We start from the raw sequence: 25759 nt of genomic DNA, 5'->3' as shown, positions 1-25759 counted from the left end.
TTAGGGGGAGAGCTTGCAAACCTCTTGTCCTGAAGAAAAATATGAAATTTAGTTTTATTCTAAAATACTTAATCTTATACTAAATTAAAATATCATGGATAAAACTTAAAGCTTAGGCTTTATGGAGTATCAATCTTAGGGGGAGCTTGCAAACCTCACAACCCAAAGAGAAACATGATAAGTTAATTTAACAACAATTGTCAATTAATACTTATGTTTGTCATCATCAAAAAGGGGGAGATTGTTGGAACAAAATTGATTTAAAAATGTTTGCCCCTAAATCCATTAAGGTTTTGATGATAACAAAGTATTAATAAACAATTGGAAGGACTAAAAATTTAATTTAAGTGTGCAGAACTTAGTTTCAGACAACCTCTGAATAAAGCTCAGAAGACAAGTCCTCAGAAGTTCGCAAGAACTCAGAAGATAAGAATCTTCAGAAGTTACTTACATCAGAGGATGAAAACATCAGAACTTGCTAAAGTCTGAAGTGAATCAAACTCTGAGGTATATCTTGGATGGTGTGAAGATTCGAATTTGAAGGTCAACTCTCCTACCAATGAAGAAAAGGACCTTTCAATCTTGATCAGAACAGCTACTTGCATTTTGTCTGTCCACAATGGAGAACGTGGGTTACCAGACTTCTTAGCTGAATAAGGAAAGTCTTCTCTGCACATGGTCAAAGTTACTGAAACTCTTACTCTGTTTTGGAAACGACCAATCTGCATCAAGACAAGTTGCTTGAAGACAAAAGGTTATCTTCATCAACGGTCATCTTTGCAACGACTCTTTCTCAGTCCTATATATACTAGAAGAATCAACTTGCAAAGGAATTAATTGATTATTACACGCGCTCGAACAATTCATATTTGCGAATACAAGCTCTGAACCTCTGAACTAGTGTTTTTAACTCTTAGTCCAAATACTTTGTGCTCACTGTATTTGTTTATTAAGGTTCTCTTAAGAGCAGTTGTAATCATTCAACAACTTTATTATCTCTGTAAGTTTGAGAAGTCTTAAGCTTGTGTGCTTAAGCATAGTTGTGAAGTCTCTTGCTTGTGTGCTTGAGCATTTGTAATCTTGTGTGATTATAGTGAAATCCCTTGGAAGTGCAAGGGGACTGGACTACTCTCGTTTTGTGAGAGGAACCAGTATAAATTGCTTGTGTGCTTTCTCTCTCTCTGATCTTGTTTATTTTGTGTTGTTTATCCGCTGCTATCGTATCTAAGTTAAGAACTTCGAAAAAGTTTTAACTTGGCTAAAACACAATTCAACCCCCCCCCCTGCCCCTTCTTATGTTTTCACACCTTCAATTGGTATCAGAGCACTGGTCTGTTACTTTCACTTAACAGTGAGACAGTAAAGATCTTGTGAGAACACTATGTCTGGAGGAGACGAAAGTACTAGAACGAGTCATTCTGGTGATGCCAGTAGTGGTGGCAGAACTGGAGCTGCTTTTGGTCATGACTATTTAAATAATGAATCATATGAACATAGTGGCAATAGAAAAGCCCCTATATTCAATGGTGATGCTTCATTATTTGAATGGTGGAAGGAAAGACTTTATAGCAATATCACTGCTATTGATCATGAGTTGTGGGATCTGGTTGAGCTGGGAGTAACTTTTGAAAACTTGAATGAACATGGAAGGTTGTCCATTGAGCACAGAAAGTTACTCACACCAGCTAACCTAAAAATCTACACTAAACATCACAGAGTAAAGGGAATTGTTGTTGGTGCTATTAGACATGAGGATTATGTCAGAATAGAAAACAAGTCCTCAGCTAAATCTATCTTTGACTCTATGTGTGCTACCTATGATGGTAACGAGAAAGTTCAAGAGGCTAAGGCTAGTCTCTTGATAAGGCAATATGAACTCTTCACCATGCAACAAGATGAAAATATTGAAACCATGTTCACAAGGTTTCAAACCCTTGTATCTGGTCTCAAAGTTCTAAAGAGGAGTTACTCTACCTATAACCATGTTCAGAAGATTCTGAGAAGTCTTCCTCTTGCATGGAGACCTAAAGTCACTGCAATTGAGGAAGCTTAAAATCTCAAGACTCTGAGTCTTGAGGCTCTGATAAGCAATCTCAGAAGCCATGAGATGGTTCTGGATGTTTACAAAGAGCTATATAAGAGCTATATATGTTTACAAAGATGATTACGGATTGTAAGAGAAAGAAAAATATTGTTTTGAAAAACAAGTATGATAACCCCGCAAATAAGTTTACAAAGATGAGCTATATATGTTTACAAAGATGATTACGGATTGTAAGAGAAAGAAAAATATTGTTTCGAAAAATAAGTATGATAACCCCGCAAATAAGTTAGGGTAATAGTATATTCAGCAATTTTGGAAACTCCTACAAATCATTTTGTTGGGGTTGAAAATCTCCACGTTTATTATGGTTATACTAAAAAAGAGTAAGAATAATGACAAAATGTTTTAATTTAACTAAGCCATGCGATGATTCATCGATCTTTCCAACATCAAATTGAAGTCTAAGAAAGCGCAAAGATAACGAAGTTGATTTGATAATTGTAACCTCCATACAAATACTCAGATTGGTTGTATCTGGTGTTGATAGAAATGATTCAATGAATTCATCAAAATATCTACACAGGGAAATAGTAAGAATTAAACATGATTTCTGACAGTGGCGCTCTGCTAGGGCACAAAAGTCCTAACCCCAACGATGATCCCGAAAAGTCCAAAGATGAAAAAATCTACAGGAGAGCACATTTTCCCAGGCTTTTCATCACTTCCAAAAGATTATACAGATGTGGTGAATATACAAATGTATGATGTGGGAAGGGGCTCATATAGTGATAAGGTGATTGGAAGGACAACAAGGCTGGAGCACGAGAAGGAAAAGGAAGAGCAGGAGGAAAGAGTGGAGGAGGAAGAAGAGGAGGAGAGTATGAAGGTGGAAGAATGTCTTGTTGGAGACTATGAATGCCCAAAATTCATTTTCTCAAAGCAAGAAGAGAAACACTTGTACCGACCTTGCAGAAGGGGGTGATTGTGAAATTGTTGGGGAGAAGAATTGGATACAAGGCCCTTGAAGCAAGGTTGAAGCAGATGTGGGTGAGGAAAGGTGTTATAAGTCTCATTGATCTGAGCAATGATTACTATCTAGTGGCTTTTACAAATGAGGAGGATCAATATGTTGCACTCATGGATGGACCTTGGTTCATCTATGATCATTACTTGACTGTGAAGGAGTGGAGTCCGAATTTCCATCCAGCCATCGATACGATTAAAGAATATCTCTCTTTTACAAATATCTCTTTTTTATTTTATTTTTTTCTTTGAGATAGTTCTCTTGTACACCAACCCACACTTAGATGTTGCTAATTCCAAGAGCAACCCCACACTTATAATGTTGCCAAGACAAGAGAACTATATCTTTACCTAACTCCAAAGAGGGTAAAAACTTTGTTTTTCAGGTCTTAAGCTTATAATATGGTTTGTCACCGAAAGAAAGGGATTTTACTTTTAGGCTCAAAGAGGTTAGCAAAGGATAATAATATATGGGTGGCTTGAAAAAGGCTCTGGGTTAAATGAATAAAATGCCTCAATGCGTATAAGTTAAACCATTTGGTCAGCAGAGAATAATTGCAAGTTCTAGAAAATAAACAAGTACACGGATACTCTCATAAATATATAGAAAGAAATTCGTAATACCGTGGAAATATTTGGCTCAAATTCTCACTTGGCTTCGGTGTCTGAAAAGTCGAACATTTATCTCATGGACACTATCTTCCTTACTCGTCTTGCTGTCTCTCGAACCTCCGCGTTTTCTCAATTAATCACCTGAGTGTTCTTTGTATCAAGGTTTGAACTGTTATCATAGAAATTGTTTCTGTCGTCGCACTGGAACTTTGCCTATAGCTTTAAACATGCACTCATAATAATAAATAAGTAAACAATTATTTCATTTTTTATTTGGGGGTTGTCAACAAATGACAATATTAAATAATTGTTTTGAAACATGAAAAGGTACTTAATTGAAAAATACTGTTGTGAATGAGAAATGATCCTTGGGTTGCCTCCCAAGCAGCGCTTGTTTAGCGTCGCTAGCTTGACGCATTTCCTCAATTCATGAGGATAGGTTCGCCTTGTCTCTCCCTGCGGGCTTTTATCAGGGCTAGGTTCGCCTTGTCTCCCAACTAATTCTAAAAGTTGGGGCGTTACATGTTTCCTATGCGATTTATTTTCCACCAGGTCCTTAGATTTTATTCTAATGTGATCAATATTAAAATAAATATAAAATCAGACGATAAAATAGTTTGAAAGTAAAAACAATTGAATATATACCCAAATTATACAAAACCAAGCATTCGTAAGGGAGTTGCTCGACTCCATCTAACATAGGAAAAATAAATTACAAAGACAGAAAGAAATGAACCTTATTGGCCTTGGAGTTCCTTGGCCTCCTTGTCTCCTCCTTAGAGTTCTCCTAACTCTAGGTAATATTCAAAGTACTGAATACTTTGGAATTTTTTGGAATAAAATAATAGTGGAGGAGGAAGACTCTACTTATAGTTTTTCAGCTGGGTTCTGGACTTTTCTGCGCGTCCATCGCACCCATCGTGGCCACGATGGTGTGTATTTTCGCCTCATCGTGGCCACGATGGATCATATCGTGGTACGATGGAAGATTTTCTCAGGATTTTCTGCGTTCTTTTCAAGTCATCATCGTGCCACGATGACAAGTCATTGTGGTACGATGAAAAAGATTTGTTGCAGATTTTCTACAATTGAACTGTCTTCTCATCGCGCCACGCTGGGATTCATCGTGTGTACGATGGTTGCGCTGTTTTATTATGTTTTTTCCCTTTTTTGCTGTTTTTCCATTTTTCTTGCTTCTGGGCCAATTAACTTCACTTTTCTAGGTATTTGTTTGCTTTTGAGTTTCAACTGCTATTAAAACTACCTAAATTACTACTAAAAATATCATATAATTGATAGTCATCAGATGTCATCTTTAATTTATTTATGTTTTTGTTGTTATTTTGCTTTCATGAGTATTCCAGGAAATTTGATCTGATTTCATGGTTGGTCGTGTCCGGTCTGATCTAGCACAAATATCTCTTCTTCTTTTTTTTTATGCATGGTTGTTATAATCAATCTTCGAATTTTGTGTTCTACAATCATTTGAGCTAAGTATTTGTGATTCTTCTTCGTTCGAATAAATATTATAATAAGGAACATCCTTTTTATTATGTGAATATAGGTACACCCATTTATTCATAAATATATTTATAAAATATAATTGTCGATTACTTGTCAATATCCTAACTGAAATAAGAAAAACTTATCTAAAAAACGTTGTTCTGACTTTTGATAAAAAAAAATTATAATGTTTGTCATAGACATTACAAAAGTAGTAAAATTAATTATAAGAGTATTTTTGTGTTGATTGTTTTTAATTACAATGATTATATAAACATAAAAAATTATATTATTAAAAAATATAATTCAGTATTTTGAAAAGTAAAAAAAAAAAGAGAGAAAATGGACTTATATATGACAGTTATAAAAAATAAATGACCTAAATGAAAAAATAAAAATAAAGGATTTGTTTATTTTTGTGTAAGAATGAATTGGGATCCTTAAAGTGATGAAAGTGTAAAGTGAATAAAATAAATGTTGTAATTGCCATTTATTAAAATAAATGACCTAAATGAAAAAAGAATTTGGATCCTCTGAAAAGAAAAATAAGATAAATGATCTCTTTTATAATTTTGTAATTATTATAAAAAACCTAAAAAAATATTTTTTTTTTCTTATAAACTACTGCATAAGTCTTTATTCTTTATAGACCTATATATATTCTTTTCATCTTTTGCGCCGAGACGTAGAGAATTATTTTCACACACCTTATAATGAGCCTGTAATTAGAAGAATTAAACCGCAATAAGTCTAGGGGTCGTTATCCTCATAACATCAGCTAACAATAAAGAGTTTAGTTGAGCTGGACAATGCTTATAAATCATGAAGTTAGTCTCATGCTGACAACCAAGATAAAATTAGAAGAATATGATATAAACTAAAATAAATTAGGAGAATATGAATTAAATTCATAAGCGTGTTGGACTGGGCAGAGGAAGGGAGGAGGAAAAAAAAATTATTTAGAATATCTGGAAAGTAGAAGTAGAAGTAATGGCTTTTGTTTGGATAATTTCAAGTTTTCAACAATAATTTGTTTTTAAAGTAAACTCAGCCTTATGTATATCCTCTATAAATTCAACTTCATGAGATATTGCAATTACAATATTTGATTTATTAAAACAAGTTTTTTCTTTAATTTGCCAAAAAACAAAGATTTTTTTTTTGTATAGGGTAGCGTCGAATATAACTGCAACTCCCATCATATTTTAAACAAAAAGCGTATTTTTATGTTGTATCATGTTTAGGGTATGTTTGATATGCAAAAAATAAGTATTTTCATAAATCATAATATGGCAGCGTCGAATATACCTGCAACTCCCATTTAATTTTTCTTTTTCCTTTTTAGACTTTTTCACCCATTTTACTTTCTTATTTGATATATTAAGTTTACCACAATTATTTATTTGGTGAGATATGATTGGATGTGTTCGATTTCAATTGAGAAGAATGTTGGATATATAAGCGAGGTTACATGTACATATACATAATGACATAATGTTTTAGGTGGAGATGTGTCGTTTCCGTCTCTTGTAGTCCTTGAGCATTGACCCGTTATTTCTCTTGAGCTCCCACGGATTTTCCAACAAGTTGTATTAGAATTGTGGTTCGGCTTGGCAGGGAGCATGGGATGATCCTAATATTGGATCAACTACAAGATGTGGGAATACTTACACTTGGGGGATATTGTTGGGTTTCAAGTGTGAGTGGTTAAGTTCTAAATCGACTATGAATTGAAAGAATGTTGGATATACAAGAAAGGTGACACATATACCTAATATTTTAAGATTTTGGGTGGAAAAGTATCATCTCTTTCTTCAGTTTCTGAAGCATTTACCAGTTGTTTCTTCGAGCTCTTTCGTACTCCCCAACAAGTTGAAAGAGTAAATCCATTTTATATTGAACTAAATATCAATTAATGTCAAATTTTATCCATTCAATTGAATCAAATTAATAATTATTATTTATAACCTATAAAATTTTAAAAGTTTAAGTCACTAGGTTTGGAGTTGTGAGGGGTTTGGGTAGTATGTTATAGGTCCTGAGTTCTATTATCAGCTCATTGTAAACAAAAAAAAAATATTTAAAAGTTTAACTAAATATATCTCAAGTTTACATATTTCAATATATTTTTATTAATAATTTTTAAATAAAATGATATTTTTTAAAATTCTTACTAATATTATTTTTCTTAGGATTAAATATGTTTTTGGTCCCTATAATTTCTCAGAATTTTCATTTTAGTCCTTGAAGATTTTTTTCACACTTTTTACTCCCTGAAGTTTTTTCCGTCAATATTATCAGTCCCTACTTTTCATTCAACTCGTGTATACTTTCACATGATTTTTTGCATTCATGTTTATAATATTATAAGAACATCTTCCATAAAAATTTAATTTTTTTTAACATAAGATGAATTATTTATGAATTTTTATGTGCAAAAAACTAAAAAATTCATATTTAATTCATCTTTTGTCAAAAAAAATTAAACTTTTGTAAGATAGATTCATATAATATACTAAACAGGACTGGAGAAAAAATTTTAAAATTTAAAATGGTATGCATGAGTTGAATGAAAAGTAGAGACTAAAAACATTAACGAAAAAAACTTCAGGAACTAAAAAATATAAAAAAAATCTTTATGAACTAAAATAAAATTTCAGAGAAACTATAAAAACCAAAAATATATTTAACCATTTCTCTAAACACTATGTTATGATGTTGATAGTGTGCCTGTCCAAAGTTAAATGATCAACCTAGTTTCGTCTCAACCCAATTATTGTATAGGAAAATTGAACCGTGTAAAAAACAATCCAATTGTTTTGTGCCTTACATTTTTGGATTATGTTGGACTCTAAGGAGAGAGCCTAACTGGATTTGATAAAAAAATTAGACATTGAACGACCTTATAAGGGTGAGGTCTGCTTTAACCCTTCATAATTTGAGATATTTATCTAATCAATAAGAACAAACCACACATAAGTATATTTGTATGTGGTATCACAGTAAACTTGTAACTAACTTTTATTTCTTATGCATATGATTTGTTCTCATTAGTTGATGATTAAATATCCTCAAATTATGAAGAGGTAGTTTAGAAAAACCCTTTATAAGTAACTCTAACACCACGTTTTCACCAAAAACGTTAGGACTTTAGGTTTATACATCATCCCACTTGAAAAATGTTCAATCTCCACTCTTCCAACAAATGTGACACTTTTTACTTACATTTAATATCTCAACAAACTCCACATTTTTTTGTCAAATAACTTAGTGATGAGAATTCCACATTTTAATTATTGAATAAGTAGTGTTAATGTTCAGATCCATAGAAAGAGAAAGCATAAAGTGGCTAGGGTTTCATTAGGAACAACCAAAAAGTCTTAGAGTACAAAATAATAGAAAGGTATAAATACTAGAGTTTAAAAGACTAAACTACCCTTAATATAATATATTATTTATATATTATGTAACATCCCCCCTCAAACTCATGATGCATTGATAGGAAGCATCGAGAGTTTGTCAATCAAGAAATGAAAACGTTTAATAGAATGAGTTTTCGTGAACAAGTCAGCAATCTGCAAGGAGGAAGAAACAAATGGTAAAGTGATAGTGCCATGTTGAAGATGATGACGAGTGAGATGACAATCAATCTCAATGTGTTTGGTGCGTTCATGAAAAACCGAGTTATGAGCAATTTGAATGGCACTTTTGTTATCACAATACATAGGAGTAGCTTTAGACAAAGAAACACCCATATCAGAAAGAAGCCAACGTAACCACACTATCTCCGAAGTGGTAGTGGGCATAGCACGGTACTCTGCTTCTGTTGAAGAACGAGATACAATGTCTTGCTTCTTGCTCTTCCAAGATATAAGAGAATCTCCTAGAAAAATACAAAAACCTGTAGTAGACTTGCGATCAGTGGGATCACCAGCCCAATCTGCATCAGAGTAAGCATGTAACTCCAAAGAAGAAGATATACCTGACAAGCTAGAGGGATTCAAACCTTTGATAGATGAGGCAGACATAGCATGTGGCTGAGTTGCGAGAAACTTTTGAAACTGCTCAGCAAGATCAAATACATGTGAATTAGTCTCAGATGGGTATGCAGAACCAATACCAGAACCAACGAATGGAGGAGCAACAGTAGAAGAAGTAGCAGCAGCAACATTAGATGAGGGAGCCTTAAAATTTTTTCGTCCTGCTTTCATCAATTGCGGACAGTTTGATTTCCAATGCCCCTTTTGCTTGCAAAAAGCACATTCATCAATACCAACACCAACCCTCCCTTGAGGTTTTCCTTTGTTAGAATGAGCAGCAAAGACAGATGGAGGAGATGTATGAATTTCTTTATCCAAATGCGAAAGAGAGTGAGACTTGAGTCTAATTTCTTCTGCCAACAGTTCATTAACAACCGAGTCAACCTTGGGAAGAGGAGTACGATGTAGAATACCCCCACGCAAGGCCTCAAATTCGTCACGAAGAGCCATCAAAAATTGAACTAATCGTTGCTCTTCTCTATGGTCAATGTATGCTTTGACAGCTTTTAATTCATCCGGTTCCATTAGAGCCAATTGGTCCCACAAATTAGTCATAGCCGAATAAAATTCTTGAATGCTCATATTATTTTGCTTAAGAGCTCTAATGTCACTTTCCAACTGATAACGTTTAGCAAAATTAGACTGCTTATACAGCCGTTCCAAATGGTCCCAAACCTCTTTAGCAGTATCATATTTTGCTAATTGCATACCTATTGACTGACAAACAGAATTATTGATCCAAGTAATGATCTTCGAATTACTAGCCTCCCATGTATCTAACTCTTTTTCATACTTTGCTTCATCTTTTTTATCGGTGGGCTTAACAGAGGTTCCATCAACATAACTCCACACCCTTTTTCCTTTCAAAAAATTTCTCATTACATAACTCCAATAAGGATAATTTGATCCTTTTAATTGGACACTAATAGATTGAAGAGAATCATCCTTATCACTAGCCATTGCAATAAACTATGAAAGAACCAAAGGAAACAAAAAAAAATAAAAACAACAATTTGCCGAGGAAAGGAAAAGAACACCAAATCACAAGTTTGCTCCCAGTATGCGTGTAGCAACAAACAATTCCAAATTACACACTTAATACTAAATCAAAAAGGTGCCAAGGCTTGTAAACAAGTCCACTCCCAAACAGCAACACGTGAAAAAATTTCAAGAGAAGTATTAATCCAAAAATAATTGAAGGATAGAAACAAATCAAACCTTATTGAAGAGATTAAGACTAGTCATCAAACTCCCAAGTCCTAATAGAATCAACCAAGCTCTTTGATACCATGTTAATGTTGAGATCCATAGAAAGAGAAAGCATAAAGTGGCTAGGGTTTCATTAGGAACAACCAAAAAGTCTTAGAGTACAAAATAATAGAAAGGTATAAATACTAGAGTTTAAAAGACTAAACTACCCTTAATATAATATATTATGTATATATTATGTAACAAGTAGAATATTCGAAATTTAATCTCCGATTTTTACGTATAAGATATAATATCACCATCGCAGATAGATTTTAAGAGTGACCATGAAAAAATTGTCCTCTCCTAATGACATAATTTGGAAGTACTATAAATAACAGCTGAAAGACTACCCTAGTAGTGCACACGCGCACACAACAAAGCCATAAAAGTCAAATTTTCAAAGAGTCAAAAATTGTAGCGTTTTCTTACTAACAACAAGTCATAAATAATTAATTTTTCTTCAAAATCTCATTTAAATTTCGTTAATTAAATCATTAATTCTTACTACTTAAACCTAGTTTATTTTATCTCTCATCATCACATCCCTTCACAACATTTTCTCCTTTTTCTTTTTCAATTTTTCTTCTTCTCTCATTTTCTTGACCCCATCCTTCTTTGAATATATCTATATAAAGCCTCTACCCTTCTCTATCTTCTTTGTAATAAGCCAAAAACCTCTTTCTCTTTCTCTCTCAAATTCTTTACCTCTTCAAACTATAACCAAACCAATTCCACACAAAGTTCTTAAATCAAAAGCCATATAACTAGCTTATATATCTATTGATTAAGTTCATTTTGTTATATATCAAACATATACATAAAATTTCATGGAAGTAAAAGGAAGTGTAATTAGCAACTCAAACATCACCATGCTCCAAAGTGAAGATGATGAGTTGGATCTTCGACGAGGTCCATGGACCGTTGATGAAGATCTTGCTCTCATCAATTACATTGCAAATCACGGTGAAGGTCGATGGAATACTCTTGCTCATTCCGCTGGTAATTATAATTCATTATTTTTTATTTCATGTGTTTTTCTATAGTTTTCAAGGAAGAAAATTATATAATAAGAACTATATATTATATGGTTATTAATTTCATGATTGCAATTATATAGTACTTCAACTATTTTAATTTCTTCAACACTATTTTTCTATAATTGTGGTGTGAAAGCTCCTTCACTTCTCGTCTTGTTTCATCACCAATAATTTTATTTTTTTGGAAAAGCCAAAGTTTGCGGTTTTCCTTATGAAGAGCACCATATGATAGTGATTATGTTAGCAAGGACTTTAATATATGGCATATACTTATGTGTATGGTGGGGCATAAAAAAATAATAATGAAAATGAAATATAGAACTATAGGTGGACCATATATAATTGCTTGGTTGCATCAAGTTTATGGAAATAGAAAAAGAATAATGAATTTGATACTATAACGCAATATCATATATTTTCCGTGTTAAATAAAGTTCAAAAGATTTTCTCTTTATTTTTACTTCATTTGTTTTAGTTTGCATTCTTGAAACTTTACCAATTGAAGAAATTTCATTTTTGTTTTAGGACTCAAACGAACTGGCAAGAGCTGTAGATTGAGATGGTTGAATTATCTTCGTCCAGATGTTAGACGCGGTAACATCACACTCGAAGAACAACTTCTTATTCTTGAACTTCATAGTCGTTGGGGAAACCGGTAAGTCCTATGCATAAAAATACAATCATAAACATCGAAGTTATATGTATTGTTTTGTTACTATTAGAAAAGTTCAATTATTGGCGAAAATTAGTTGCCAAGAAAGAAGAAAAAAAGTCTAATTTGATCGTTACGTATTAAAAACGTCAAATTAAAGACACGTTTTATTTTTTCTCTATAATTTATGTTGTTAATCTAAATTTTTCTAAATTAAAGTACTATTGATCATTCATCAATTTTAATTTATAATTACTTGTTTGATCAATCAGATGGTCAAAAATTGCTCAATATTTGCCGGGAAGAACTGACAACGAGATCAAGAATTATTGGAGAACGCGTGTTCAAAAACATGCCAAACAACTCAAATGTGACGTGAATAGCAAACAATTCAAAGATGCCATGCGCTACCTTTGGATGCCAAGGCTAGTGGAGCGAATCCAAGCCGCTGCATCCACCTCTGTTGCCACAGCCACCACCACTAATAATTATGGTTCTCCAAGCGTTACAACAACGGTCACCACCAACAATCATCCGACATACATCCATAACAACAATTTTGAGGGTCATACGAATATGATGTTAACTCCAACAATTATGAACAACAACAATAACTTATATGGTTCACAAGTAACACAAAGTCATACTCCAGACAATAGTAGCAATGGCGCGGCTGCATCATCAGATTCGTTTGGGACACAAGTTTCGCCTGTCTCGGATTTGACTCAAGACTACTACAATGTCGCGGTTGGTAGTAACAATGGTAACAATAACCCTAATTCTGATTATTACCAACAATTTGGCTTTGATTGCATCACTAGCCCTTCAGGTTTGTTCCCTCAAATGGATTTCAATTCCATGGAACCAAACACTCCATGGATTCAAGGGGACACATCCGACAATTTCTGGAATGTTGAAAACATGTTGCTCTTGCAACAACTCAATGACAACATGTGAAAATAAGGAAATTAATTAAAAAAAGAGGGTTATTATGAAATATTTTACAGATGATAAAAATAATAGAACTAGAAAAATGAGCAAATTAATAAATTCTTATGTAGGACACACATGTAGATTTTAAATTAAGGAATATAAGAACAAAGAAGAAAAATGTGAATTACGTGTTTTCAGTTTGTAGGTTTATTTTTTTTCCTTTTTGTTCTTTAATTTGCTTATTTTAATTAGAGGAGTGTGGGAAAAATTTGTAATTTAAGCTTTCTTTATGTAAGATTTCATTCTTTGAAATTTATAAATCTTTATTCTGTTTTCTATTATATATTTTTATTCTTATCTTAATTCCCTAGCTATCTAGTGACCTATATAGTGAGTGCATTATGGATGCATATATATGATCGTACACATTAAATTAAATAATAATATAAAGGAGTGCGAATAATTGATTCCACACAAATATACCCAATCCTACTTCATTTTTCAATTCCTTAGAAGAATAATTCTTTGTTTATTTTGATTGCTCAAAACATCTTGTATTGAAAATTAGAGACTAATCTTTTAAAAAAAAAATGAAAATAAGTTGATATTTAAGAGATTCAATTATGGAGCAAACTTATGTACAGTTCCATATACACAGTTCTTACTGTGCTAGATACATGGGGGAAGTTATTTTTATTTAAAAACAATTTTCTTTTTTTTGTTTTAATTAAAAAAATATAAATAACTACTTTTTTGTGAGAGAAACAGCAAAAACTGCATCTAAATAAATGCATATAAGTTTTGTCCTTCAATTATAATAAATGTAGAGATTTTTTGTGTGTAAATAGACGAAATGACAAGTCATTGAAAATTCATACATACATACATACATGTGTAGAAACTGTGATTCAAACGTCTGATCATATCGTTCGACACAAATAATTTCAGCATTTTATGTCAATTAAGTTAGAATTTGTGGACAGAAAATTATTTTTTAATAATATAAGTAATTCCACTTTTGAAATCCTGTCCACGGGAGCTGAACCAAAGTGTTTCTAGATTGTTAAAAAGCATGTGTAATTTTTTAAAGACGTGGTATTGAATTATTGGTTAAGTAGCACCAATACTCAACTTGGCCCTTATTAGCGACAAAAAAATTAAAAGTTCCAACATAAGCATCTATTATTAACACTAATGATAAAAAAAAAAAAAGCTTAATCTGCCACCTAAGTAAGATTCAAAAGACCCTACTCTAATTTATCTCACCCTTAATTTGTTGGAATTCGTACGAACAAAGTTCCACTCAGATCCAAAATTACCAACTTTCAGTCCAATCCACATTTTCATACAATAGGAGTATGATATTGTTAAAGAGTCTCACAAATATGTTTATAAGTGTGCAATTTTCATTTTACATGTCATTTTTAAAGTTGAATAAGGCTAAATTTTAAATTTAAAGATGATATTAATGTCTACTCTAAAATCTGTTAAATTATCTGCTATCGAAATCACTCCGTTTATATCGAGTACTAGACCCAACAATGTCGTACATGAAAAAATATGTTAAACTAAAGGTGCGTTTGATTTGCTAAAAAATAAGTGACTGAACATGACAACTTCTGTTGTACTGTGTTTGATTTTAAAACTGTTACTAGTACTGGACAAACTGGGGGTCAAGGGACGGGACAAAAAACTGAAATTCTTGTCCCCACAGAACCACGGGACAACTTTTTGTCCTCAACACAAGTTGTCTAAAATATCAAAATAACTTTTTGTTCACCAAACATCGTACAACACCAAGTTTGTTCAATACATTAAATGTGTGTCCTATGTTGTTCTGTCTTGCACTGTTCTGTCAGTATTTATATTTTGCAGATCAAACGGATCCTAAAATATTGAGTTCAAGTGGTTAATGAATTCCTCTTAGAACGGATCGTTCCGGAAGAATTCGAGTTCGATTCTTGGTGGGAACAATTATTGACCAGATTTTTCTAACATTGTAGCCGAACTCTGAATTATCGAAGACCGAAGTTCCATCCATAAGAGCCCAGAAGACTAATGACAAAAAAAAAATATAAAAAGTCTCATGTTAACTGATGATAATAACATGAAAATAAATTTATAAATAGAAACAATACTCACTTTATTACCTCATATAAGATTTTATATGATTAAGTTAAACTTGACTCAAAATTGCAAGAGTTATATTAAGATATACTTAATGGGTAATTTGGTAAATTGAGGTAGTGCACGTGCAAATGAGTTGCAAAAAACGTGAGGGAATAGTTGAGTTGGAAAAGGAGAGAGAAGAAAAAAAGAAATAGATGGTCGTGGCGGCGGGGAATCTTTGTAGGCCGCGTGCCTAGACGAGAAGTCATCTAAAGTGGTCCCAAAGAGTAGTGTGTTTAGAAGCTGCCACGAGTCAAATTTCAAATAAGTCCATTCATATTGATTTAATGATTTTGATTTTGATTTTTCAAAAGAGAAAAGAGAAGAAGAAAAATGCTACACCCCCTCCCTTCTTCCTCCAAAAATAAAAGTTATTTTTATTTAATTTAATAATTAAATATATTCCAAAATATTTTGTTCCTCCTCTAGTAAATAAGTTGTTTTAATTTGAAAAGGGTTATATAAGTTTTTAGTCCCTATAAATATTTTGAAATTTTGTTTTTAATTCATATAAAAATTTTCAGTAATTTTTTGTCATTCAAATATTTTCAATCACAATTTTTGCCCCTTATTTTTAAACAAACTTTTGTGTACTTTCATATTTTTGAATGGTTTTTTTGTATTCTTGTTTATAATACTATAAGAACATCTTTCATAAAAATTTAGAATTTTTTAATATAAGATGAATTATTTATGAATTTTTATGTGCAAAAAACTAAAAAAAAAACTCATATTTAATTCATCTCATGTTAAAAAAATTTAAACTTTTGCAAGAGAGATTCATATATGTACTATACTAAATATGACCGCGGAAAAAATTTAAAATTTTGAATAATATATGAATGAGTTAAATGAAAAGTATGAAACAAAAAGTTACTAAAATTTTTTATAGGAACTAAAAACAAATTTTTAGATATTAATAGGAATAAAAAACATATTTAACCAATTTAGAAATGACTTTAACAAATTTATTATTGTGTGAGTTTATGTGGTCTTGTTATTTATTTTTTATTTTTAACCCACTGGTTTCTAGGGGAAAGGGGCCCTAGTAGTCTCAGAGTTCAGCTGCGGGATAAATAAAATATGACTAAGAAATTATTTCATCTAAGAATCGAACTCGGGTTCTCCCAAAATTCGTCCTTTTTTTTTGTACATGAAGATGACATGCCTCGTCCTTTAGTAAAGCTCATTAAAATGTGGAATTGTTATTTTGTCTATTGAATAAATAAGTTCATAATAAATCATAAAAAAAAAAAAAAAGTTCTTAATAAATGACTTTAACAAAAGGTTTAATTGTAGTATATTGATTTTCATATTTTCACCATTTTACAGAATTGATCTCCCTATTTTAAAATTTGACAATTTTAGTCATCAATTAAGTATTTTGTCTAAAAATTGGTGATGTGATATGTTTTAAACAACGTGGTATATGACTTGATGATGAAAAAAATACCAATATGAATAAAATTGTAAGAAATAAATTTATAAACTCAATTTAAAACATATGGTATCATCATAATTTAGAAAATTATTTGATGAATGAACTGAAACTATTAAATTTTAAAATAGAGAAACAAATTCTGTAAAATATATTTGTCGGTGCATTGTAAAATTTTTCAAAAAAACTTATAAGTAGCTGTTTATTTTTATTTATTTTTTGATCAACAAGTAGCTATTTCTTTTTATTAATTTGGGGGTTAGTTCTGAGTGGTTCCAAAGTCCCTTCTCGATCGCAATTGTGGATGATTGAATTGTGATTCTCCTTACAAAGTGCAACATTAATCACCACTGAATCAATTGTTAATTGATTTTTTTCGTTTTTATAATATCTCTTATATATTCTAAGCTTGTTCCAAAAAGCTAACTTTACCCTAATTTCTTTTTCTCTATCTTTTTCTATGTGGTCCCCTCACTCTTCTTCTAATATCAACCGTTTAATTACATTCCTTTTTTATATGGTCCCCTTAATCTTCCTCTAATCTCAACTGTTTAACGAAACATATCATTATGAAAAAAAATATATAATAAAAATCTTTTATTATTATTTTTTTTGTACAACAAATACTAGCTCAAAAATATATAATAAAAATCTAAGTTTAATTTTTTATTTTCATAACCGTTTAACGAAATAAATCATGTCCATATATTTTTAATTTATTACGTCAACCATTATTTGATTACAACACTTCATTATTAAAAAATATATAATAAATATCTAGAATTAACATTATTGTCACATTAGTAAAAAACGTAATAAAATAATTTGCAATGTTCACATTATTGTAGCATAATTGGAGAACGAGAACAACAAGCTGAAGATGCAATGTTCACATAATTCAAAATAATTTAGAATTGTTCAAAATATTAGCAAAAAATTGAGAATGAACATTATGAAACGAATACGTTAAGGTATAATATAGAATGAATATTATATTCAAAGTAATTTAAACTATTCCAATTAATTTTTGAATTGTTGGCTAAGAAAATATTATTGTCAAATTTCAATTACTATATTTCTATTATTGACACATTTATATTTTCATATTTCTTACCTTGGAATTTAATTAATATATTTAATGTCGTTTATTTTCAGAAGTTAATTGATACGCCAATTATTGTCACGTTTCAATTAGTGTCTTTTTATTATTGAAACATTTTGTTTGGATACAAGTGTGGATACACACAAGCAAACCCTAAACATAATTTTTTTTTCCTTCATTTTTATATTGCTGTTTTTATTAAAAAACATAATACAAGATTGTCTTGACTATGATTCAAACCCACACCACTTTATTAACATACAACATTTCAACCACTATGTCATGTAGAACAGTTGTGATTAAAATTATGTCCACAAGTGTTAAATCTGACTCACAATATCAATCAATTAAATTTCTTGCGGAATTAATTTACATTAATTAAATCTGACTTATTATTACGAGATTGAGAAAACGTGCTCTTGAAGGATACGAATAAGACTTCCAATGTAGTCTATAAGGAAGTTTTCCGTAATATATCATAATTTCCTTTGTATAAATACTTATTCAAATTTATTGTTGAACTATCGTTTAATTTTACTCAACTTTTTTCATATATCTTTCATTATTGCATTTATCATATTTTATTTTATCATTACATCTTACGGCTAATTAGACCCGTGCACAACACGTGTCGATGTTCTAGTCTTTTATTACTCCCCCTGTCCTAAATCTTTAGTCCTTTTAACTTTTTAGTTTTGTCCCAAAACTTTGGTCCTTTTAAGAAATCAAGACACAATTAATGATATTTTACCATTTATACCCTTACAAAAAGTAATGCATTTATTAAATAGATTTTCTATTTCTTAATAAAGTAAGGATAAAAATGACTTAACTTAACAATTTTTATTATGGGTTCTGCTAACATGTGCCCTAAGGGCACATTTTAAGGTGCATTTAATTAACTAATATCTCATTTAATTTACTTCAAAAATAGCAATAATCAACTTTATTAATTAAAAGATATGATACACTATATTTATTACCCATTTTAAAAAATACATAGGCAAAAATATGATACTTGCCAAATATGATGATGTGCTTGGTTAAAAAAATTCTACAAAATTTTTTTTTTTGTCAAACCTTTCTTTTTAAGTTGAAAAATAATTAAATTATAGTAAGTATTATAAAATTCTAAAACATATTAGCAATTCAAAAGCTAAAATAGTACTAACAATCGTTACTATTACAACATAATACTATAATACTCGATCTTGTTCACCGGAAAAGAAAAAAAAAACAAAAAACACAAGTTAGCATAAATGAAGTATTACCAGAAGTACTATAAGTCTGATTGTTAACAAACCAAAAAAAATTGGATGCATATAATTGTGGTCGTATTACCAGGCAGTAGGCACGTGATCATAAATCAAATTTGGCAGCATATCATATTTTGTCTTTCCAATTCTTTTAAATGGGTAATAAATATAGTGACAATATATTTTAATTAATAAAGTTGATTATTACTATTTTTGAAGTAAATTAAGTGAGATATTAATTAATTAAATGCACCTTAAAATGTGCCCTTGGGGCACATGTTAGCATTTGCCTTTTATTATTTCTTAATTTACGTGCAAACTCTAAAAAGACCAAAATTTTGGGACGGAGAGGGAGTACGAGGCTGCACGAGTGAATTATAGGGTTCTATAAATAAATTACCTTAATTAGAGTAGCAGCCGCAATCGCAAAAGCCGTCCATATACAGTAGCACTACATGTATGACTATCCCCCCTCTATTTACTCACTCTGTGTATACCACAATTTTCTTCACATCTACCACTTGTATTAATGGTTATTTTGTCAAAATAAAGTTGAAATAGAGTTTCTTTTTTATTTCAAATATAATTACTATTATATGGAGTACCATTTTCTTTTTCAACAAGCAGTTATAGGTCAAATATTTTTACACTGTTAATTTTTTATATTAAAAAATAACATCACTTATATTACCATCCGGATGAAAAGGTAATTGAAAGTGTTAGTATGCTTTCTTTAATTAACAAGAAAATCAGCATTATAATTAACTTTACACAAGATATATATTATGTGACAAAGAGAAGTGTTTTTTTTTTTTTTAAATATAGTTTAGTAGCTAAAATTTTATCTATAAAATGAATAAATAGAGTGTTGAAGTTTTGAACCCCGACTCTTATATATAAAATGTAATATCTTTACTGGTTCATAAAACACAAAGGAAAGTGTTCTAATCAAGAGATTATGGAGGAGATCAAGAGTGGACCTTTTTAACATATAGGTTTAAAATCATCATTTCATTTCATTTCATGAGTGTATTAATGCGACAAATATTTTGTAGATACGTATGAGAAACGTACACACAATAGTATCTAATTGAGAAGTAAAAAAAAGAGAGATCGAGGAATGTATATATGTATATAGCTGGATTCCACTACCATATATATAACAATGTGATGAGGACTTTTTTTTTAAGCCTTAATCGCCACGTTTGATTTCTTGCTATGTTTGCTTCTCCACAACGACGATGACTTACGAGTCAAAGAATGGGACCAGCTTGGTGAATCCATGTGTGCTTGAAACTTTAAGAATTAGAGATGATGGCTCATAAGAATTTTGTGGGTCCAAACTTTGATTGCTCCATATAATAGTTCTCAAAACGGTGGAAAAGTTCAAATTTAGTATTTTAGTGTCTTATTTTGCTCTAAGATTCAGCTGCGAAATTTACAAGGAGACATTTTGTTTGTGGAATAAAATTTGTTTTTCTTATTTTATACTACTTCCACCGGCTAAAAATTTCTCAACCTTATAAGATAGTCCAATAATAAGATAGTCCAATAAGCTAGTTCAATAAGTTATAAGCTAGTTTATTGGACTTATCAAACAGACACTAAATCTACATTGAGACTATGCAGTCATGTCAAAAAGTAAAATAATTAACGAGGGACACTTTTAGAAGAATATCATTAAATAAAGTTAATTTTGGTAACTTTTTATTATTTGAGTCCAAATTTTTCCTACAAAGTGCAACATCAATCACCACTGAATCAATTGTTAATTGATTTTTTTCGGTTTTATAATATCTCTTATATATTCTAAGCTTGTTCCAAAAAGCTAACTTTACCCTAATTTCATTTTTCCTATCTTTTTCTATGTGGTCCCCTCACTCTTCTTCTAATATCAACAGTTTAATTACATTCCTTTTTTATATGGTCCCTTTAATCTTCCTCTAATCTCAACTGTTTAATGAAACACTATCATTATGAAAAATATATATAATAAAATCTTTTTTATCGTTTTTTTTTGTACAACAAATACTAGCTCAAAAATATATAATAAAAATCTAAGTTTAATTTTTTATTTTTATAACCGTTTAAAGAAATAAATCATGTCCATATATTTTTAATTTATTAGGTCAACCATTATTTGATTACAACACTTCATTATTAAAAAATATATAATAAAAATCTAGAATTAACATTATTGTCACATTAGTAAAAAATATGATAAAATAATTTGCAATGTTCACATTATTGTAGCATAATTGGAGAACGAGAACAACAAGCTGAAGATGCAATGTTCACATAATTCAAAATAATTTAGAGTTGTTCAAAATATTAGCAAAAAATTGAGAATGAACATTATGAAACGAATACGTTAAGGTATAATATAGAATGAATATTATATTCAAAGTAATTTAAACTATTCTAATTAATTTTTGAATTGTTGGCTAAGAAAATATTATTGTCACGTTTCAATTACTATATTTCTATTATTGACACATTTATATTTTCATATTTCTTACCTTGAAATTTAATTAATATATTTAATGTCGTTTATTTTCAGAAGTTAATTGATACGCCAATTATTGTCACGTTTCAATTAGTATCTTTTTATTATTGAAACATTTGTATCAAACAGACACTAAATCTACATTGAGACTATACAGTCATGTCAAAAAGTAGAACAATTAACGAGGGACAATTTTAGAAGAATATCATTAAATAAAGTTGATTTTGGTAACTTTTATTTATTTGAGTCCAATTTTTTTTTGTTGACTTTTGCTTATAAATAAAGTCGGAGGGAGTATGTCGATGACATTTTACTTGCTACCAATCATAAATGTTGTTATATGGTGAAACAATTTCTCTCTATGAGTTTTGATATCAATAAGGTCTTAGAGAGATTTCACATGAAAGATTGTTCACAAAATCACTACAAGAAAATATTCATTTATCGGCGAAAATTACTGGCGGTTTTGGCCCTCAGTAGCTTACTGGCGGCCTAAGCCCCCAATAATTAAACAAAACCGCCACAAACTAATCAAATAATATTTAAATAAAAAAATTTGAATTTATTAGCGGTCCTGGCCATCAGTAATTCTCTTTTTAATTACTGGCGGTCCAGGCCGCCACTACCTAAGCAAGAATATAAAAAAAAAATAAAAAAAAACTGACGCCTTCAGACCTTACTGGCGGCCTAGGCCGCCACAAAATCTTGGGAATATAAAAAAGTAGCCGTTGGAGGACTTAGTGGCGGTTTTGACCGCCGGTAATGTTCTTGAAACTTGCCCAACCATTAATGGCGGCCTGGGCCGCCGCAAAGTTGTTGGAATTTGAAAAAAAAAAATGACCGTTGGGGCTTAGTGGCGGCTTTGACCGCCAATAAGCTCCAAGTCCAGATTTTTACGAATTTCATCCCCCTCTATATATATCTTCCTTCACTTCACAACTCTCATTTCCTGCAATCCTTTCTCTATCTAAAATTTCTCCAACATCTCTCTAAAAATTCTTAACTCTTTATCATTTCAACTTTTATCATTTCACTCTCTAAAAATTCTCCAACTTTTTATCATTTCACTCTTGTTTTTCTTCATTTTGGTAAGTATTTCTCTAATATTCATGCAAGTTTAATATTTGATGTTTATATTGATATGATAAATTGTGTTTATGCTAATAGTTAGTTTTTAAATTTTATTGTAGCAAGTGTTATTTTGTCTGGCGATTTGTACATAGTTCGTATTTCATCGTTTATTATCGAATTTTTAATTTATGTTGTTATTTTTGGGTCAACAAATTAATTTATGTTTAATTATTAATATTTTAAATAATTCTGTCTTATTTTTATATTAAATAAAAAAAGTTTTTTTAAAATAAATATAAACAAAATTATTAAAAATATTAAATTTTATATTAAAATAAATTAAAATGTTTTTTTAAAGCAATTAATATTTAAAAAAATGTTTTTTAAAACAAAATAATTAATTATTAAATTTTATATTTAAATAAATTAAAATGTTTTTTTAAAGCAATTAATATTTAAAAAAACGGTTTTTTAAAAACAAAATAATTAATTAAAAACGTTTTTTTTTAAAAAAAATTCGAAAAGGCTGTAGTGGCGGTCCAAACCGTCGCTAAATGGTCAAAATCTGGGCAAAATTAGTGGCGGTCCTGGCCGCCAGTAGCTCTGTCGCAACCTGCAAATGGAACTGTCCTTTCTGACACTAAATTTTGCGGCGGTCAAGGCCGCCAGTAACGTCTTTGGTCTTTGAATTGACCGTTGTTACTTTGTGGCGGTCTGGGCCGCCAGTAAGTCTCGTCAATTCAGTTTTCGACGGCTTTGGCCGCCAGTAGTGTTACCTTCGCCTTAATTACTGGTGTATCGTGGCCGCCAGTAATCCGCCACTAATTTGGCTGTTTCTGGCGGTTTTTGGCTGTTTCTGACGGTTTTTGGCCGCCAATAATTGGTGTTTTTCTTGTAGTGAATGTAGCACCCATTATGAAGGGTGATGGGTTCCATTTGGACCAGGGGCGGAGCCACTTGAGGGCTGGGCAGGGCCATGGCCCGTCCCAAGTTTCAAAAAATTTATTTTTTATAGGTATATAGACATATTTTTAGCTTGGACTTGTATTATATATATTAATAGTTGCATATATTTAACAACAATATGATACATTTTATTGGTTAAGAATCTCGTCCAGTCGCCTGTTCGATTCTTGCGCCTAGCAAACTTTATTTTTAACTATTTTTTTTAACAAAAAGTCATGTTTTATTGTTTTCAACCTTAATTTTTTTTTATCAAACATGGCCCTCCCCAAAAAATTATGCTAGCTCCGCCACTGATTTGGACCAATGCCCGAAGAACAGTTTTGTGAGGGATCAAATGGTTCATATGCTTTCGTTGGAAGCCTAATGTATGTTCAGGTTTGCACATGACCTAACATTGTGTTTGCAATTGGGATGTTAGACATATATTAGAGTAATCTAGATATGGAACACTGGAAATCAGCAAAGAAATTAGGTACCTTCAAGGAACCAAAAATTACTTACTTATGTATAAGCAAACTAAAAATTTGGAGGTCAAAGGTTACTCTAATAAATACTTTGCGGGTTGTGTTGATTCAAGAAAATCAACATCCGGTTACACATTTTTATGTTAGCCGAAGCAACCCTTTCTTGGAAAAATGCAATGCAGGCCTTGATCACCACTTTGCACATTTAAATTATGAAAAATGAATTTACCACGTTTGGATTCTATAATTCAAATGTACAAAATACATAAATTAGTCAAATTTGCTCATGGTATTAAGGCAAGTTTAATTCGTCCCAATATATTATAATAATTTTAATATTGAGGTAAGCTTATTTCTTACCAAGACATTTAAAGGTTTGTTCGTTCAATAGTTTGGCTCATCCATGATCTTGTTGATGTTTAATTTTTGTTTATAATTTATGTCTTTAATCTTAATCATTAAATTTCATGTTAATTTCTGATTTTGTTATTGTTATTGTCTTTTGTTTGATTTGTTCATTAGTATATATGAAAATTAGGTTTCTTAATTATTGTGTTTTCGATGCCATTCAGATTTTAAAACTCGGTGTATAAAATTTGTAATTTTCAGAATAATAAATTTTCTTGCCATTCAGATTTTAAAATCTTAAAAGAAAACTTGTATGAATAATATCAACAATTGGAGTATTTTGATAAATAGTTAAATACGAGAAGCGTGCAAGATAGGTGGGTGTGGATAGAATTTCACTTTTCTTTTGAGTGAAAAATGAGGGCAAAGCCCAGTTCCTTACATTGTCTAATCCATCACATCCTGTTATTATATTGGAAAATTTTTCATCCCACCCACTCACTTTCTCACCTACCCCCTATTTTTCCATTTTTGCCCTTGGTCAAAAAATTTGGAACGCGTTTTCCGAATTTCTTTAGTTCAAATTTGAAAAAAAATTCGGAAAACACATTCCGAAGTTGTTTTTAAAGGCAAAAAAAATTCGGTAAACGCGTTCTGAATTTTTTGACCAAGGGTAAAAATGGAAAAACAGGGGATAGGTGAGAAAGTGAGTGAGTGAGATGAGAAATTTTCATATTATCATTATTATTACTTGAGTGAAGTTTGAAAAATTCTCTTCCTCCTATGATTCTCTTTTTTCCATGAATTTATATTTTTGGCCATACGTAAAAAATTTGGAACTCATTTTTCATTTTTTTTGCCGTTAAAAATAATATTTGAACTAGAAAAACTTCGAAAAATACGTTCCGAAATTTTCGTAAGGACAAAAATGGAAATTTGGGATGAAAAGAGAGTCATAGAGGAATAGAATTTTTCGTGAAGTTTTATGATGTTCGACCAAAGAAGTTTTATGATGTTGAAAAAAAAAACATGATTTCAAAATTATGGATGTTTTCTTGCAAAATAAAAAATTGTTAAGGATGCTTCAAAGGTTTACTCTCAACTCCTCACAGCCACAAGTTAAAGGTGTGCAAATAGAAGTTAAATTAAATGACCACCTATTGTTATATTTCATAGGTCATTGCCTCAAAATGGAGAGAAGATTTTTCCAACCCGTAACAATTAAGTGAATACATATATTGGTTTTTCCATTAAAAGAAAAATCATGTTTTGTTTGCATTAGTCTTTAAGTATGATAATCTTTTAGCTAATTAAAAGAAAAACCAATGCCACTAATTACACATA

General features: G+C 30.8%; 1 protein-coding gene across 1 annotated transcript; it reads left to right on the top strand.

The window, feature by feature from the left end:
* The first annotated feature begins 10832 nt into the window (after positions 1 to 10832).
* On the top strand, positions 10833 to 13279 carry LOC123884990 (transcription factor MYB78-like). Its single transcript, XM_045934227.1, has 3 exons — positions 10833 to 11472; positions 12036 to 12165; positions 12435 to 13279. Exons 1-3 carry the CDS (start codon positions 11301 to 11303, stop codon positions 13117 to 13119), a joined length of 987 nt encoding a protein of 328 aa, XP_045790183.1. The 5' UTR covers positions 10833 to 11300; the 3' UTR covers positions 13120 to 13279.
* The last annotated feature ends 12480 nt before the right edge of the window (positions 13280 to 25759 follow it).

Source organism: Trifolium pratense, linkage group LG5 (genome assembly GCF_020283565.1).
Source record: "Trifolium pratense cultivar HEN17-A07 linkage group LG5, ARS_RC_1.1, whole genome shotgun sequence".
Taxonomy (NCBI): Eukaryota; Viridiplantae; Streptophyta; class Magnoliopsida; order Fabales; family Fabaceae; genus Trifolium; species Trifolium pratense.
This window is presented reverse-complemented; position numbering and strand designations above follow the sequence as displayed.